General features: G+C 44.0%; 2 protein-coding genes across 2 annotated transcripts in view; one reads left to right on the top strand and one right to left on the bottom strand.

Moving 5' to 3' along the window:
• Nucleotides 1-16,440, top strand: part of LOC146187948 (uncharacterized) — a 51,169-nt gene that overhangs the window by 7,352 nt on the left and 27,377 nt on the right. The window contains exon 4 of the mRNA XM_084603064.1: nt 4,749-4,937. Coding sequence (XP_084459190.1) covers nt 4,749-4,937 — 189 coding nt within the window. The remainder of the gene's footprint in view (nt 1-4,748; nt 4,938-16,440) is intronic.
• LOC146187949 (uncharacterized) lies at nt 628-3,639 on the bottom strand. Its single transcript, XM_084603397.1, has 6 exons — nt 3,478-3,639; nt 2,559-2,715; nt 2,210-2,269; nt 1,761-1,820; nt 1,106-1,183; nt 628-1,022 (listed from the first exon to the last, which is right to left on the bottom strand). Exons 1-6 carry the CDS (start codon nt 3,637-3,639, stop codon nt 628-630), a joined length of 912 nt encoding a protein of 303 aa, XP_084459523.1.

Here is a 16,440-nt window from a genome sequence, read left to right as displayed (position 1 = left end):
AAGCCTCCAGAGCGCTAGGTTCCCGCCCCCCATGTCTGAGGTCACGGCATGAATTTTCAATCCAAGTGACTCGCATGTCGTTATTACCTTAATGATTTCTTCTTTCAAAGTTACAGCATGAAATGAGTTGCCCGTTAAATGATAGCAGATCGTTTGTTTCCACCTAGTGGACAAGCCTCCCAGCATGAACACTAAACCGTGAGTAGCTAAGGTATCTTCCGGCAGTGAACCATCAGATAAAGGCAAGGTAGGAGCACCGAGAACACTGCGACATGAATGATCGTAAACGAGCCCTGGTGTAACTTGCATTTCATCAATCATTAATGTGGCGTGGTGTTCTTCAGGCTTCATGAGGTTTACCTAAGAAGAAAAACAATAAACGGCACCGAGTCAAGATATTGTCCACAGCCACATCTAAACATTGAAGTACCGTCAATTTTGCAACCAATCCGGAAAAATTGCTGAAATGTCCGTACTTATATTTAAAGCAAAACAAGCTAAAATCGAGCAGATATAATGTATAGCAACCGATATCGATCTTAACTGTATTGTTAACGCCATCATGAATTTACAGCTGTCAAGTACCTCTCACGTCGGGAAGAGAGTTCTAAGCCACTGCATCAGGTGTCAAAAATAATTTACCTTCATCCTGAGTGGCTCGAGTAAGTCTTGAAGAAGTCCAGGACGGAATTTGAAGTTTTGTATGTGACGTTGGAGTGTACGCTCAGTCGGAAATGGGAAACCGAAACTTCTCATAAGACTGTAGCCTTGGGATCCACAGGCCAGACGTAGCTTGAGTGATTTGACAAGCGTGTTGGCCTCCCAGCGCATACCTTGGCTTGAAAGCCGCTCCATTGACCTCATCTGGTCGTCGCTGAAAAGATGTTTAACCTTTGACTTGAGCAGTTCCTTTTCTCTTTCACTTTTGAGATATCTTCTTCTGGCAGCAACTAGCTTCATTTCTGATTGTTCTTGAAGGCGCTCCAGCTGTGATATGCGGTCTATCAGGGCTTGATGTGTTGCTAAAAAAAAAATGTTCACTCAGATTTCAGAGGCAACTTTTTAAAAATGCTGAATTAGCGTAATTAAATTTTACAAAACATACAAGCATGCTGAAGGTCAGATGCAGGAGGCTCCGTTGTTGTCATACCGTCCAGAGAGGAATGCGTGCCTATTTGTGTATCTGAAAAAAAAAAAAAAAACATTGAGGGGCACTTCAGCTGCACCTTCAAGGGCATGACGCGATAGAGTTAATGGCACCCACCTGCGGATTTTCGCTGCGTGCACTTTGCTACTCGCTTCCCCTTTATTCCCTTAATTTGTGTCTATTGTTTCATATGTACATATTACCATATAACCTAAGCAACCGCATTATTTGAAAGACCACTTAACATAGATATAAAGCCCCTCCACCCTCAGAATGAGCCGATACGAACGTGCCTGTGTTGGAAGGGCAGCTTGTGCGACACAAGGTCGAACGTCTGGAGTCTTTCCCATCTTACCATCCCATTTGAAAGTAGCTCTCCGAGTTGGCAGCTCTTGAAAACTTGGTAGTGGCACGTGATGTCACACAACCCGTCTATCAATGAGTGCCTTGCCAATACACCTGCCTATTGCCACCTGCCAGAGCCATGCTCATGATTTTTATTTTTCGGTCACAACGCCGCCACCGCATTTTCTGCAGAAGAGGGCCTTTTAACGATGTCACGTTCTAAATCATCAAACACAGTCAACAATACCTTGCAAAGCCTGAGACTCACCGTCGGGAAAAGACGACTGGTCCGCACAGTCGCGCATGTCGAAATCCTCATCTGCTTGTACTGAAACGAGAAAGCCAAGAACTGCTGAATTACCGAGTCCCTAATCTGCCGTTTTTATACAATGGCCACCGCTTTCAGTATCTACACCCTTAATCTGATTCCACACACACGTCAAAATAAGTGCCAGTTATAAGTGGAAATTCCACTTATAACTGGAACATTTTTATCGCATATGTGGAACCAGTTTGAGTAACGAGTAATGCGTAATCATTTAACTACTGTACTTTGGATGAAACGCAGCGAATCTTACGAGCATAATCAGGGCAAATCAAAGTACACCTTGAAGGCATCATATTGTCCTCAGGTAAGTGTGTGACCATCGGCAGGTATGCATAAAAGAAGAATGTCAGCCACTAAAAGTGTATGTGGGGTGATCACGGTCTACTCACCATCAGGAATGCACTGCTCGTTGCTAGCATCATTAATCGACGCGCCTTCATTAGGAGGCTCTGAAATGGAAAAGCCAAAAGTCTGATGCACTTGCTTAGGTTTGAACGAAACGGCAATTTCTCAAAAGAGCGTGCTCACGGGACGATTCAGCAGGCACACCTTCTGCAACGCTGCCCGCAGGTAGATATGCTGGAGAAAACAAAACTATTATATAACCTGTGAGCAAATAAAATTCTTGAAAAGGTTCGCCAACCATAATCACATTGCTCGCTTTTGGCTGTGCATCTGGACAAAATGTTTCAAACGGTGAAGAGTAGTGCTAAAGAAAGGGCGACGAGTGTCATTTACCTTTTTTGGGGGGGAGTGGCAGCCTTTTCGCAGGGGGCTTCCTTTGCTTTGGTGCAGTGCGGTGCGAGAATATGGTCGGTATCGCATTAGGTTTTAATTTCTTTTTCCCATAGCGCTGCAGTATAAGCGGCTCAAACTGATCAGCAGCAAAATGGAGCTGAAATGGCAAGTAGTGCTATTAAGCACACATATGTAGCAGCTTGCAAAAATTTAAAAATTGTAATAGATTCAAATTCTGCGCCTCATATTTTAGGGGTATTCCACCAAAATTTGGACATCACCGCTGAATTCGCCTTATTCAAATTAGGTTGGACACCGTTTTTCGCCAGATTCGGACGAGGCAAATTTCGGGGGTCCATGGGGCCAAACTTCCGGGGAGGTCCACCGAAATTTGGATTCGACTTCACTGAATTCGCCGTACCCAAATTATAGGTTAGACATCGATTTTGGCCACATTCGGATGAGGTCAAATTCAGAGGGTCCCTGGGGTTGCATTTGGCGAGAGGTCCCGAAATTTGGACGTAACCACTGAATTCGCCATATTCAAGTTAGGTTGGACACCAATTTTCGCGAGATTCGGACAAGGACAAATTTCAAGGTTTAAAGGGAAATTTTTGATGTGCGGATATATAGTTTTGCGGACACGTTCTGTGGACAAGTTCTCTACACGCTTTCCTGCGGCATAAGACTATTAATGCTTACTGCACGCGTTATCATTGAAAAGCAAGTGTATGCGAATGTATGCGCATTGCATGCATCAGCCGTCGCTATTATAGCACGTTGAGCGGAACCATGAAGCGAAAACAATAACACGCATAACGATGCAAAATGATCAGTGAATTAAGTGAGATTGCCAGATTCGTGATGCGCTTGCATGCAGTTTCAGTATACACAGTCGCTTGGAAGAAATGCACAGTACCTCGCAGAGATGGGCAGTCTTCGTCGGCGTAAAGTTTTTGCGGCCAATGTTGTGCAGCCACTTTTTTCTTCTAACGACGTCTTTCTTGCCGCTCGGAATCGCGAAAAGAACAAAGCCTTTTTCACGCCGGCTTGTGCACTGAAATGCGCAGCAACTGGGCATAGTGCTGCACTAAAGGAGCGCGAATAACGCGAAGAGCAAGCGCGCAATGTCACGGAGCTCGGTCGTAGCAGCGACCACTGCCCAAAACATGGCGCCGACGAAAAACGAAAACACAAAAAGAGCGAACTTTTCGCGCACTTTTCCCGGAGACCGCCCGCGGAGCCAATCACCATCCGATGGGAGAAGTGAGAGAGGAGGATCGGCGAGGGTGCGCGGCGCGGCGGCATAGTTCACAGAAAGTCGCTACTTTCAAATCATCAAGGGACTTTACCTAGGAGATCCCGTGGTTGTCCTGCGCATTTCACGATGTCATTAAACATCCAATTCTTTCACCCATCACCAAAGTGGCGTATAAATGTTCTGTTCATCGTCAACCTATCGCTCGGGAAGACTAATCTGCCACATAAAACATTATATTTCATACACATGATAAGGATCCCACCGCCCACCGTTCCGTCAAGAAACCTGCAGCTTGTTATTTCAGAACTATGAGGGGGGGAGTCAAAGCCACAACATACAAACCGTGAAAAAAATATATTTTTGTAGACCTAACCAAAGATTTGAGACGATACCGCCTTGTGGAGACTGTAAGGAGACAAAGTGACCAAGAATAAAGCAAAAAGTACAAAAATGAGAAGGCGCTTCTGCAGAATAAATTGGACATGGCTGTAGCAGAGAGTGCTCACTCAAAGAGGAGCAGTTAGGTTTAAAAGAAGTTTGAAATGTGCACTAGTCATAGCACTAAACTGAATGCTGCTAAGACTGCATTTCCATCGGTCAAGATTTTCCACATCAAAGGAAATGATCAAAGTGCTACGCAATAGTTTGTTTTGTGATGCCAAAAATGGTCGTGCACGTCGCTTTGTGTTTAACTGCGAACTAGACCTTGGTGAACATTCTATAAGTTTATACCTTGGACGTGTTAATGTCGTGATAATTAAGAGCATAAAAATGAAACATTACTACTTAGAGAAAATTTCAAATGTTTACTCACCGTAAAGTAAAGCGAATAACGTAAGCGTTGTGTTCCATTTTCTTAAATCAATTGCATATTGCTAACTTGAGGGTGGGATCTGGTTCATGATATGCGATGCGCTTCCTTGCCACAGCTAAACGCCCTCAAGATGCTGGAGAAGCTGAAGCACCACACTGCAGCGCTGGCTGTTTCGGTGGGTTTGTTCGGCCGGCGCTACAAGCCGGCTAACCCGGACCCCGTCACTTCACCCATTTACAGCGGCTTCCTTCCCGGGCAGCCGTGCACATCGTATGCCGGTGACTACCTGGTCCATTTCACACACGTAAGCTTGAATGTTTTGTTTTCGCTTTTGAACGTTGATTTTATGTTGGAAGAGATTTCTGAGATTGCCTCGTTGGAAGTAAGTTTTACTTCGTGAGAGATCCCGAGAAAAAAAAATTGAACAGTTATGCTTCCACTAAAAGGATATGTGTAGCAGTGGTAATGACGCCTGACGTTCTAACTAGAAACTGCAGAATATACTGGGCAATCTTTATGGTGTTCACATTGAGGCCAGGACAAATACGTGATTCCCCACTGAAAAACAGGACGTACTCTGAAAGCCCTACTCCCGCACTGAGAGTATTGCGAGACGCCGGAACGTAAGGCGTCAGGAGACCTGAAATTACAAAGTGTACAGATACTCAATTTTATTCCATACCAATTAGTATCAGACGTGGGGGATAAGAGCTTTAGAGATTCGACGCTGCCGAATCTTAATATTGAGTGTTAACCACGAGTTACTTTGGGTGAACGTGGAGTAGCATGGTTGCGTGTATTGTTTATTAGAGACGAATTCGCGCCAGATGTAGTCCTACTTTATTCAAATCCGCCAGAGGTAAAAGTTGAGGTCGGCCCAGCCTAAATCTCGAAGTCACCATTGTGTTCACCTTAGTGTTATTAGGTTGAGCATTTAGTATTTATTTATTTATTTGTTTATTTATCATCATACCCACAGCGTCATTGTCTGGCGTGACAGGTGGGTTCCATTCCAAAAATCGTTTTGGGGAAAAAGACATTTTGAAAAGGTTAGTCTGGGATCTGTATTCTTTAACTTTTAGTGAATGATCTCTCCGTAAAGACACATAATCAGGGTTGACTAAATATTTCGTTCTGTCTATTCAAGTTCTTCGGTGAAATATATTATGAAATAATTTTAAACGCAAAACTTTCCTACGGTTTTGAAGCGAGTCCCAACCCAAAGCTTTTTTCGCACTAGTTACACTAAAATAATACCCAGAGTTATTACAAACAAAACGAATTGCCAAATTCTGAACTCTTTCTAGCTTTGGAATATCAGTCAAGGAATTCGGGCCCCAGACTGTGCAAGCATACTCATGTATGCTTCTAACGTTTGTATTATACAGCAGTTCCTTTGTCTTTAAAGGAAAAAAGTTTAGCGTTACGTCAGGCTTTGGCAGTAACAAAATCCGCGTGACGATGCCAAGACGCTGCACTGGTTAAATAAACACCAAGATAATTAAATGCGAACACTGAAATCAATATACTAATAATATTATTATAAGTGAAATTATGTGAAACCTTTTTAGGGAAACACATAATGCATTTTTTTGTAAATTAACATGCATTCCCCAATTCTAACACCACTGGGCTACTTTACATAACTCAAGTTGTAATAATCGCAGTCACTTCGATCATTAATAATTGTGTACAATACACAATCGTCCGCAAAAAGACGCATACATGAAGAAATACCTAAAAAGATGTCATTCATGTAAATAATGAACAGCAATGGGTCCGAGATGGATCCCTCAGGCACCCCTGACGTTAGTCACCTCATGCGACTGTTTCCCGTTGACAACAACACATTGACGTATAAAGCTCAAGTATTCCTTTATCCACCTAATAACTTTCTCATTAATGTTGTACCAGGATAAGTTTTGCATTAATAAGGGATGTGATACAACTTCAAAAGCCTTCCTAAAATCTAGAAATATACAGCCAACAAAATATCCCTTATCCATTGCGCTTGACAGGGGATGTACGAATTCGGTAAGTTGGGTGACACACGGGTAACCACTGCGAAAGCCATGCTGATGCTTATTTAATAATGAATGTGTACTATACCAATATTATTAGGATAAAACACGTGCTCTAAAACATTACATATTACACTGTTGAAATACACTGGTCGATAATTTGAAACAACATTCTTAGGTCCCGATTTATATACTGGTACAACATTTGCAAGCCTCCATTATTCAAGCAAAGAGCCGTCCTGTAATGATTTCGTGGAAAGAATAGGTAGGTACCTTGACAAAGCAAGAGCGCAAGAAAAGAGGAGCCCCGTGGGTAAGCCGCCAGGTCTGGAGGCAGTGTTATCCTTTAAGTTCCCCAAGAGCGACCCAGTTCTTCGCTGATCAAATTCAATAGTCGCCATAGGTTCGGTACTGCTCAAGTTCAAACGAAACCCGGCAGGGCTATTGTTGGCCACAACAGAAAACACCGAGCTGAAAAACGTGTTAAAGCACTTGGCTTGCTCCAGATTATTATGAACGATAATTCCGTTATGATCGAGTGGTGGGATAGACAATTCGTCTTTTCTGTTTTTTGTTTATGTACTGTCAAAATTGTTTAGGACGATCTTGTATACGCATGTCGAAAGAGTGAAAGTAGGCAAATTTAGACTGAACAAAGAATTCATACCTTTTTTAATCTTTTTTAACTGATCCATGTTTAATTGTGAGGGATCCCTTTTGAATCCCAGATCGGCCGATGTCCTATATTGGGGGTGGTCCAGACTGAATTTGAGGATAACCCGAGTTAAATTTGGAGGCCATCATCGTGTTTGACATAGCCTAAATAGGCTTAACATCAATTCTGTGCGTGGCCCGAGTCAATTTGGATTTAGCTTAAATTCAGTTACGGGGTCAAAATTGCGTTCGCCATGAAAAATTAGGCCGGATATCAAATCGGCTGAGGTCAAATATTAGGATGCCTCAGGTCAAATTTCGGGGAGGCCCAGGCCAAATTTGGATGTTACCGCCATGTTCCCAAAGTTGAATAGGCTGTACATCGATTTTGGCGCAAATGAACGGAGGTTGAATTTTAGAGGTGGCCGTCGCCAAATTTGGGAGGGGCCCATTCGAACGACACCATCGGGTTCGCAATAGCCGACTTAGGCTGGATAAGAAATTTTGGTCCAAATCGCCCGAGGTCAAATTTCTGTTGTGGCCCCGGTTAAATTTGGGGCAGATCCATCGGTTCGCCGCTGTCGAATCGTGCCAGACATCGTACACATGGGACGCGACCGAAAAGGTGCCTCTGTCAGAGCGATGGCATACGTGACTATTGACTGCATTTATTCGTTAGATATAAGATCCCAGCTACATTTGACCTTCAGTGATGATAGCAATAGATCTAGCCCTCTAAAAATCAGCAAGCGATACCTCGGCATGCAGATACGGAACGGGGAAAGGAATTTCACGGTCAGGAAAACCACGCACACCACAAACCAGATGCTTGATTTGCTCCGGAGGAGTACGAAAAAAGAGCGAGGGTTAGGGTGCTTAAGAGCAGAAAGCAATGGTGGCAACTCCCTGTACATTGCAAAATGGGCATACGACCTGGCCCATAGCTTCACAATCGTACCTCATGAAGAGAAAATGGAAGGGCAAAAAAAAAACTTTGGGAATACGCTTAAGTTCCGTCTTTAAGGGTAACATACGACAGCGTTAATGACTGCCGTTTACCGGCGGTAGCCCTTGGGGATATACTTTCATATTTACTCTCTTTGTTAATGTTTTATTTGTACCTCTATTATCCTACATATACTCATTGGTACATATTCGTAATGTAAAAAATTATGTGAAAGACCATGCAGTCGGCATATAGATATCAATGTCCGCATTAACAAATCAGCACGGACGTGTATGTGTAGCATAAAGGTAGCGTTTCTTACTCGGGATGCAGAGCCCTTTAACCGTGCTTCTGATCCCAACCTCCCATTACAAAGGCGAAAGCCGAGTTGGCAGCGTCTGCAAACTAGGTCATGTCATGCAGTATCCTGATGTCGCACAATGAGACAATCAGTCAGAGCACAGCCATGTCATCGGTTATGTGCCACCTGTCAGAGCCGTGCACGCGCTCACGACAAGAATGCTAACAACACCTACACCGGATTTTCTGGAGAGAGGGATCTTAAGCTATCGTGTTAAGAGGCATACATGATCACTCTCCGTTTGCCAGCGTTGGCCCGAAAAGAACCAGGAACAACGCATAACGGAAGAAGGCTAATCTGTTTTAACGCTATAGCGATGAATGTCCCCTTACTCTAAAGATACAGCGTCGGCGTTGTGAGAAAAAAAACTTTTTGTAGGCTCTTGCATAACTATTAAATGCGTAAGGTGGAAGCCGTTGGCGACTCATTGAACGCCTATAATAAATTATTTCAGAAATTAGTAAGTTGTTGTCTTCCAGTTAGTACAGTTCAGTCGTTCAGTCGTGTCCGACTCTTCGTGACCCTATGGACCATATCACGCTACGCTTTCCGGTCTCTCACTATCTTCCTTACGTCACATAACTTCATCTGCTGCGCCTCGAGGATGCCGTCTAACCATCGCGTTTGCTGCCTACCCCTTCTCCGGTAACTCTCAACTTTTCCCAACATCAAATCTTTCTCCAGCGACTCCTCTCTTCTCATCAGATGACCAAAGTAGCTGAGCTTTAACTTACGAATTTGACCTTCCAATGAGCAGTCAGGGTTTATGATCAACAATGTCGACTGATTTGATCTTCTGGCCGTCCAAAGAACTCTCAAAAGTCTCCGCCAGGACCACAATTCAAACGCGTCAATTCTTCGGCGGTCAGCCTTCTCCACAGTCCAACTCTCGCATCCATACATCACAACTGGAAAGACCATAGCACGAGTTTTACGGATCTTGGTTGGTAGTCTAATGTCTCTGCTCTTTACTAGGCGGTCAAGGCTAGCCATGGCTCTCTTTCCCAGAAGCAGACGTCTTATAATTTCATGGCTGCAGTCTCTTTCCGCGGTAATCTTGGAGCCAAAGAAGAGAAAATCTGTCACAGCTTCCACTTCTTGTCATGTGATGCTCCAGGACCTCATAGGGCAAGACGCTATGATCTTTTTCTTTTTAATGGTCAGTTTAAGCCCATACGTCTCACTCTCTTCATGTACGTGCATCAGAAGTCTCTTGAGTTCCACTTCACTTTCTGCCATTAAAGTGGTATCGTCCGCATATCTAAGGTTGTTGATAGGTTTGCCAGCAATCTTCACTCCAGCTGAAGACTCGTCCAGACCGGCCTTCCTCTGATGCACTCAGCATATAGGTTAAATAGGCAGGGCGACAGTATGCAGCCTTGTCTCACTCTTTTCTCAATCGGAAACCAATCCGTAAGACCATGCCCAGTTCTGACCGAGGCCTCTTGCCCTTCATACAGGTTCCTGAGGAGACAGATGAGGTGAATTGGAACTCCCATCTCTTGGAGAGCTTGCCACAATCTGCTGTGATCCATGCAGTCAAATTCTTTCGCATAATCAATAAAGTTAGTTACTAGACACTAATTAGGTACCGTTTAAGTTGTTAAATCATTCTTTGTAAAAAATCGCATATCTTCAATATCACTTTTGTGACTTCATATTCCACGATTCCACATTTTTAACACATTTTGGCCCAATTTACAGTTTTTCAAAGTTCATAAAAGTCAATTACGTTTAATTGCATACGTTTTAATCTATTTGGCACAAATCCGGTGTATTTGTGATTATTGTGTGATACTTTCACACTGCTTGTACGACTTCCGGCTGATTTGACGTTTAAACGGTAATTTTTGGCTTCTCTGCCCAAATTTATATTTTGTTTCGGGGAGGTTAAACATTGACTATTCTTAATTATATGTAATTATATGTAATATATGCCTCGGCGGCAGCTTTTCGATGGACGCGAAAAGCAAGGCGCCCGTGTGCTGTGCGATGTCAGTGCACGTTAAAGAACCCCAAGTGGTCGAAATTTCCGGAGTCCTCCACTACGGCGTCTCTCATAGCCTGAGTTGCTTTGGGACGTTAAACCCCACAAACCAACCAACCAACCATATGTAATTAGTCTGATCTGACAAAACACTCAGCGTTCGTATCCTAATCTTGACGTTTTATGGCCTATTCTGACTTCCGCATTGCTTGCACGTCCTCAAGGCTATGTCAATGTCCGCGCTATTTCGATACAATTTCACATTCTGGGTCTAATAATTTATTTTCTCGACAGTCTTCAAACATGGGTCCAAGGATCATTATTCTCTCCTCTATCTGGTACCATCATTCTTTTTTCTTTGTCTTTATTAGTTCCGGCGCCATAAGGTGTGGACAGGTTTTGGGACCGCATACTTTCTGTGCACACCCGTGAGCATACAAAGGCTTTCGCTTAAAATCACGGTCATGGTGCTGGAAGGTTTAAGCTGGCACCTGGCATGGCCGTCCACTTCGGTGGTTTGTGCGACTTAAAGGGGCCATACGATGTCAGAACGTTGTGAGTAGTTGCCAGCTCGGTTGCTCATTTGGGGAGGAAGGAGGAGGAAACAACTTTATTTAACGCATTTCATTAGGCGTTAAGAATGTCCTGGGACAGGGTCCCAAGGCCAACTGATCTTGCAGCTGGTCAGAGGCTAACCAAGCCCGCCACGTGGGGGGAGGAGGGTGTGGAAAGTGAGGAGATTGGAGGGTGACAGGGCATGAAAAGATGCAATGCTCCAAGTTTGCATAGTGTTCTGGGCAATTTGGGCATGCAGGGGAATGTATGATTCTGTATAGAAAAGCTCGGCAGGAGTAAGCAGTGTATTTAGTTGTATGCGTCTAAGAATGCGGATTTGCGTGGTAGTGAGAGATTTATCAGGAAGAGGAAGTGTACGGAGAGTTTCTCTAATGTTGTCGTAGTGAACGTTGATTTCTTTTTTGTAGTGAAGAGTAGTGTCCCACGTTGGTGGATAGGGAAGGTGGAATACCAATCCACCTTTCTCTTCTCTTGATACCGAGTCAGGGACGCTAAAGAAAGGCTGCGCAGGTAAGTTCTAACCACTTAGTTAAACGGGCCTTAAGACGTTAGGTGTGCACCTACGCTACCGTATCATACCCTATAAGGCGGAGCTTAAGTGTTCCCCATAATTTTTCAATTATGAAACAAATTATCAAGGAGCTGAAGATAGGCACTACAAAACCTTGACTACGAAGCCGAGCCATCAAAAAATCAGAGTAAAACTGCAAGTTCAGTAGCGCCTGAAGAACAGAATTTAGGGTCGTATGCTTGTTCCTATAGAAAATTTGCAAACATTCCAAAGGAAGAATTGGTGCTCTGCTCTGGTCGTATGGATGCGCCTAGGAACTGGGACAGCCTTCGTGAACATAAGAACGGCGTACAAGCCTGGAAGGCTGTGTAAGTTTCAGAGCACGCATGAACAGATCACTTTTCAGCTTCAAAAAACAGCCAAATATCTGATGCCAGGAGATTCTGGCTACCCGCAAACACAAAACAGAGCCACCCCTGGTGTTTTGTGCAGGTGTGCTGTGGCTTTTTCGGCTGACTGAAGTGTGCTTTTGCAGGTGGAAACTGCTTGGAAAAGTCGTTTTCTGTTGCAAAGTAAACCACTGGAAAGTGCAACAAACTTCAGTTGCACTACTGCCTAAATGTGGATGGTCTACAAAGTTGATGAATGAGGAAAATGTTTTGTTGTTACAGTGTACACTTGATGAAAGAGTACTTTGTTCAACGTTGTCCGATTTAATCCCCAGTGTGGCGGCTAGAGATACTCAGGAACCTACGCTGCGCCTCATACCTGTCCGCTGCAGTGATCATTAATTGGTACGTTTGGGTCGTATGTGATGTCCAAGGAACCAGGGCGGTCTTGTCTTCTGCTGAGTGACTGCTTTACTGGCTGCAGTGACCAGAAGCTTGCTTCGACACAGGATTGGTTACTCGATTCCTGCAATACGCGGATTTTTTATTCAGAAAAACATTAATCCATAGCTTCATAATAAGGCTGTCCCCTGGGACATGAGACGGATTATCTGTACTGCGCCTTTGCTGGAATTGTTGCAAAATGCAAAACAGCCTGCAAAACCTAAAATTCCAGGGGTGCATGCATCTAAGTCTGCTTAGGTGCAATAATGCAAAAGAAATTCTCTTACTGATGCCGATTATGCTGCTGCATATTCGTTTCTTTAGGTCTTGGCTGTTTCGGATAAGCGTTTCTTGCTGTAATGAATGCGGTTTTGAGGCCCCAAGATCATTTGCAGCTCTCCGCACCACGAGACTGCTGTACTGTGGTGTTTTGTGTCAACCGCACTAGATGGCGCAACGCTCAAGGCTACTGGCGGATTAAGTTTTAACTTTGGTTTTCACATGCTCAGATTTTTAAACGCTTTCGTTGGCTCCTGTAACCTGTGTTCTGAGACAGGTATATGAATTTGCGGTCATATTTTTTCTTTTGTTCATCTCACGTAAGAGTTGTCTTTTCCCTCACCGCCCTTGAGCTCATTACGCTTGTGATGTGGAATTAAAAACACATTCTCAGGTCGTCAGCATGGCTTAGCATTCCAATTCCGACCGCGGTAGTGAGTTGACGTGTTTGTCATGACCTCTGTCGGAACGGTTTGAGCGGATCAGAAGGGACGCGATAGCAGGTTGTTGGCCTCTAAGAACGGCCACGAAGTTGTTTTGCCCAGTTTGCTACGGGTGAGTTTGTTTTAAATGCCTTCTTTCTGCACGCCGACATCAGGTGTCGGCCAACTGGGTAGGGGATTGTTGTGGCGCTCCCACTCAATGGTCAATGTTCTCCGAGGAGATCGCATTGAGGGTGTCCCCCGTCAGCCGTAACATTGAAGAATACTTCACTTCACCTCAATTTATTACCTTAAAAACCCCACATTGGGGGTATTACATAAGGGGTGGGAGTATAAACATTGATTGAATATGATTGCCTACATGATATTTATGAAGTGCATATTTAAACTGTTAACAAAACTTGATGGGCAGGTGATTGCATCAACATCGTAGGGAAGGCCATTCCAGTCTTTTGCAGTGCGAAGAAAGAATGAAGAAAAAGTGATGGTACGGGCGCGCTGGCATGAAACTACTAGTGGATGGCCGGTGCGAAGAGATATGCGAGCTGGCGGTGGGATGTAGGGTGGTTGGCCGAGGGAGCTGTAAAAAAACTTATGGAACAGATTAAGTGAAGCAATGCGACGACGATGGGCAAGAGTTGATAAACCTGATTGCCGTTTAAGTGACGATACACTGATGTCATACGAATAGGCAGAATGAATGAACCTCGTGGCGTGATTTTGGACAGATTCTAGTGAACTGATGAGATATGCTTGTTTCGGGCTCCAGATAGCAGATGCGTATTCTAGTTTGGGTCAGATGAGAGATTGGTAGGCCAGAAGTTTAATACTTTGAGGGGCGTGCCGTAAATGGCGTTTCAAAAATCCCAATGATCGGTTAGCTGATGCGACGATGTTCGTTACATGTGAGCGCCAGAAGAGATCCTGGCACAAGGTGACGCCTAAGTACTTGTATGAGCACACATATTCTAGTGGAGTGTTAGCATTCGAGTAAGTGAAAATGTGGGGTTTACGCCGGCGGTGAAAAGATACGAGTTTACATTTATTAGGATTAAGCGACATTAGGGAGTCATCGCACCAGGCATGTATTGCGTTAATGTCGTTTTGGAACTGTGAATGGTCAGAGGTGTTGGAAATTGTGCGATGAATAACGCAGTCATCTGCAAACAGACGAACATTTCAAACCAGGTTTGAGGGTAAGTCGTTTATATAGCTTAAGAATAGGAGGGGAGCTAATACAGAACCTTGGGGTACGCCTGATGTTACTGGAAGAGGGTTAGAACTGTGTTCATTAACGAGAACAAACTGGGAGCGGTTAGAAAGGAATTCTTCGATCCATAATAAGACGTTAGGATGCAGATTTAGCATGGTTAGTTTCAGCAGTAAACGCATGTGGGGAATTTCGTTAAATGCTTTAGCGAAGTCTAGAAAAATAGCGTCAGTTTGTATGTTTAGGTCGAGGTTGGAGTGAACGTCATGAGTGAACACCATTTGAGTTTCACATGACAGACCCTTGCGAAACCCGTGCTGTGAGGGATGAAAGAAGTTGTTACTGTCAAGAAAGTTCATGATTTGCGGATAGATGACGTGTTCCATGATTTTGCAAGATATGCTGGTTAATGATATCGGACGGTAATTTCCTTGCCTGATTTTAGACGGGAATGGCCTTCCCCCTTTTCCAGTCATCCGGAATGCATCCTGTAGAAAGCGACTGTGAAAACAATAACAATAAGTACATTGCAGAAATGCTGTTAGTATTGCGAAGTATTTCGGAGTTAATTTCGTCGACGCCGGCCGATGATGAAGTTTTAAGGTGTTCGATTAGCGAGGAAATGCCAGCTTCAGAAAACACGACAGCAGGCATGTTGGACTGTATACTGGCGGCGGAAGGCGCAGTTTGTGGATGAATTTCATTAGTGAATACAGATGAAAAGGTATTATTAAAAATATCAACGCATTCGTTGTCATCTGCTTCTTCCCTAGACTCTTTAGTAAGAGTGATGGTATGGGCCGGGTGCGCACTTATTGCCTGCCAGAACTTTCTGGGATTGGAAGCCAACAATTTCGGGAGGTCGTTGTGAAGGAAAGAGTATTTCGCGTTGCGGATTGCAGAGAGGTACGTGTGTTCGGCTGCATAGTATTTTTCCCATGCGAAAGCGTCGTACCGCTTTAATTTTGCCGCACGGAAAAGGCGTTTCTTTTTATTGCTGAGCCTTTTTATTGTTTTGGTATACCATGGTCTTTGGCGGTCCGAGTGGAAGCTTATTTTAGGGATGTATCTGTCTGTTAGTTCGATAATCTTGCTCTTAAAAAGGGACAAGTTATCATTTACTGAGCGATCGTGAAAAGATACTTCAAATGTGAGATATTGGCTTAATTCGAGATTAAAGGCTTCATGGTTTCCTTTGTCGTATAGCAGAATAATTTTGTTTTGATTTTGGCGTCGTGATGGGTGAAACTCAAATGTGGCGTGGATGACTTTATGGTCGCTGATTTCGCGTAGATAATTGATAGATGAGAGGGCTTCCGGGTGGGTAGTTAGGATTAGATCGAGGATGTTTGCACGCCCTTCTGCAACGTGGATCGGTTTGGATACCACTTGTGTTAAGTTGAAGTTTAGGCAGACCTCAATGAAGTCATTCGCTTCCTTGTTGGCGACTGCTGTCTGTGTCTGCCAGATGATTCCTGGAGAATTGAAGTCTCCAAAAAGGATGATATGTGCTTTGGTGTATTTCTTCGATAGCTGACTAATCACGTCTTTAAGTATTCGGGAAAAATCAGAGTTGGTATTTGGCGCTCTGTAACAAACGCCTAGCAGTACGGTTTGAGGCGCGGCGCGACAATGTAGCCATACTATCTCGAGGTCTGATGGAATATTTATAGCTGTACACGAGAACTCATTGTGAACTGCGATGAGGACACCTCCGCCTCGAGCGGCTGTGCGATCTTTTCGAAAAAGGTTAAAGTTCGGTAAGTCAGCGAGAATTTCAGTATCAGTGACGTCATTAGTGAGCCATGTTTCGGTAAGAATCAGCAAGTTACTAGGAGATGAACACATAACATTGGAGATGATTTCGCGTTTCGGAAGAAAACTGCGTATGTTAGTGAAAATCGCCGAAAGGGAAAGATTATACTGGGGGGTGGTAGATACGTGAGCGGCTGGAAGCTTGTGGCGCAGCAACCGCTATGGTATCTC

The sequence above is a fragment of the Amblyomma maculatum genome, chromosome 5 (assembly GCF_055883805.1).
Source record: "Amblyomma maculatum isolate TAMU_Amacu chromosome 5, ASM5588380v1, whole genome shotgun sequence".
NCBI classification, from domain to species: domain Eukaryota; kingdom Metazoa; phylum Arthropoda; class Arachnida; order Ixodida; family Ixodidae; genus Amblyomma; species Amblyomma maculatum.
This window is presented reverse-complemented; position numbering and strand designations above follow the sequence as displayed.

Excerpts from the sequence above, each read along its gene's own strand:
- LOC146187949 (XM_084603397.1), bottom strand. The coding sequence starts at position 3,639 with ATGCCCAGTTGCTGCGCATTTCAGTGCACAAGCCGGCGTGAAAAAGGC. Across the intron at positions 2,716-3,477 it reads AGACTGCCCATCTCTGCGAG|CTCCATTTTGCTGCTGATCA; the intron begins GTACTGTGCATT and ends TTGCCATTTCAG. Across the intron at positions 1,821-2,209 it reads CGAGCAGTGCATTCCTGATG|TACAAGCAGATGAGGATTTC; the intron begins GTGAGTAGACCG and ends TTCTCGTTTCAG.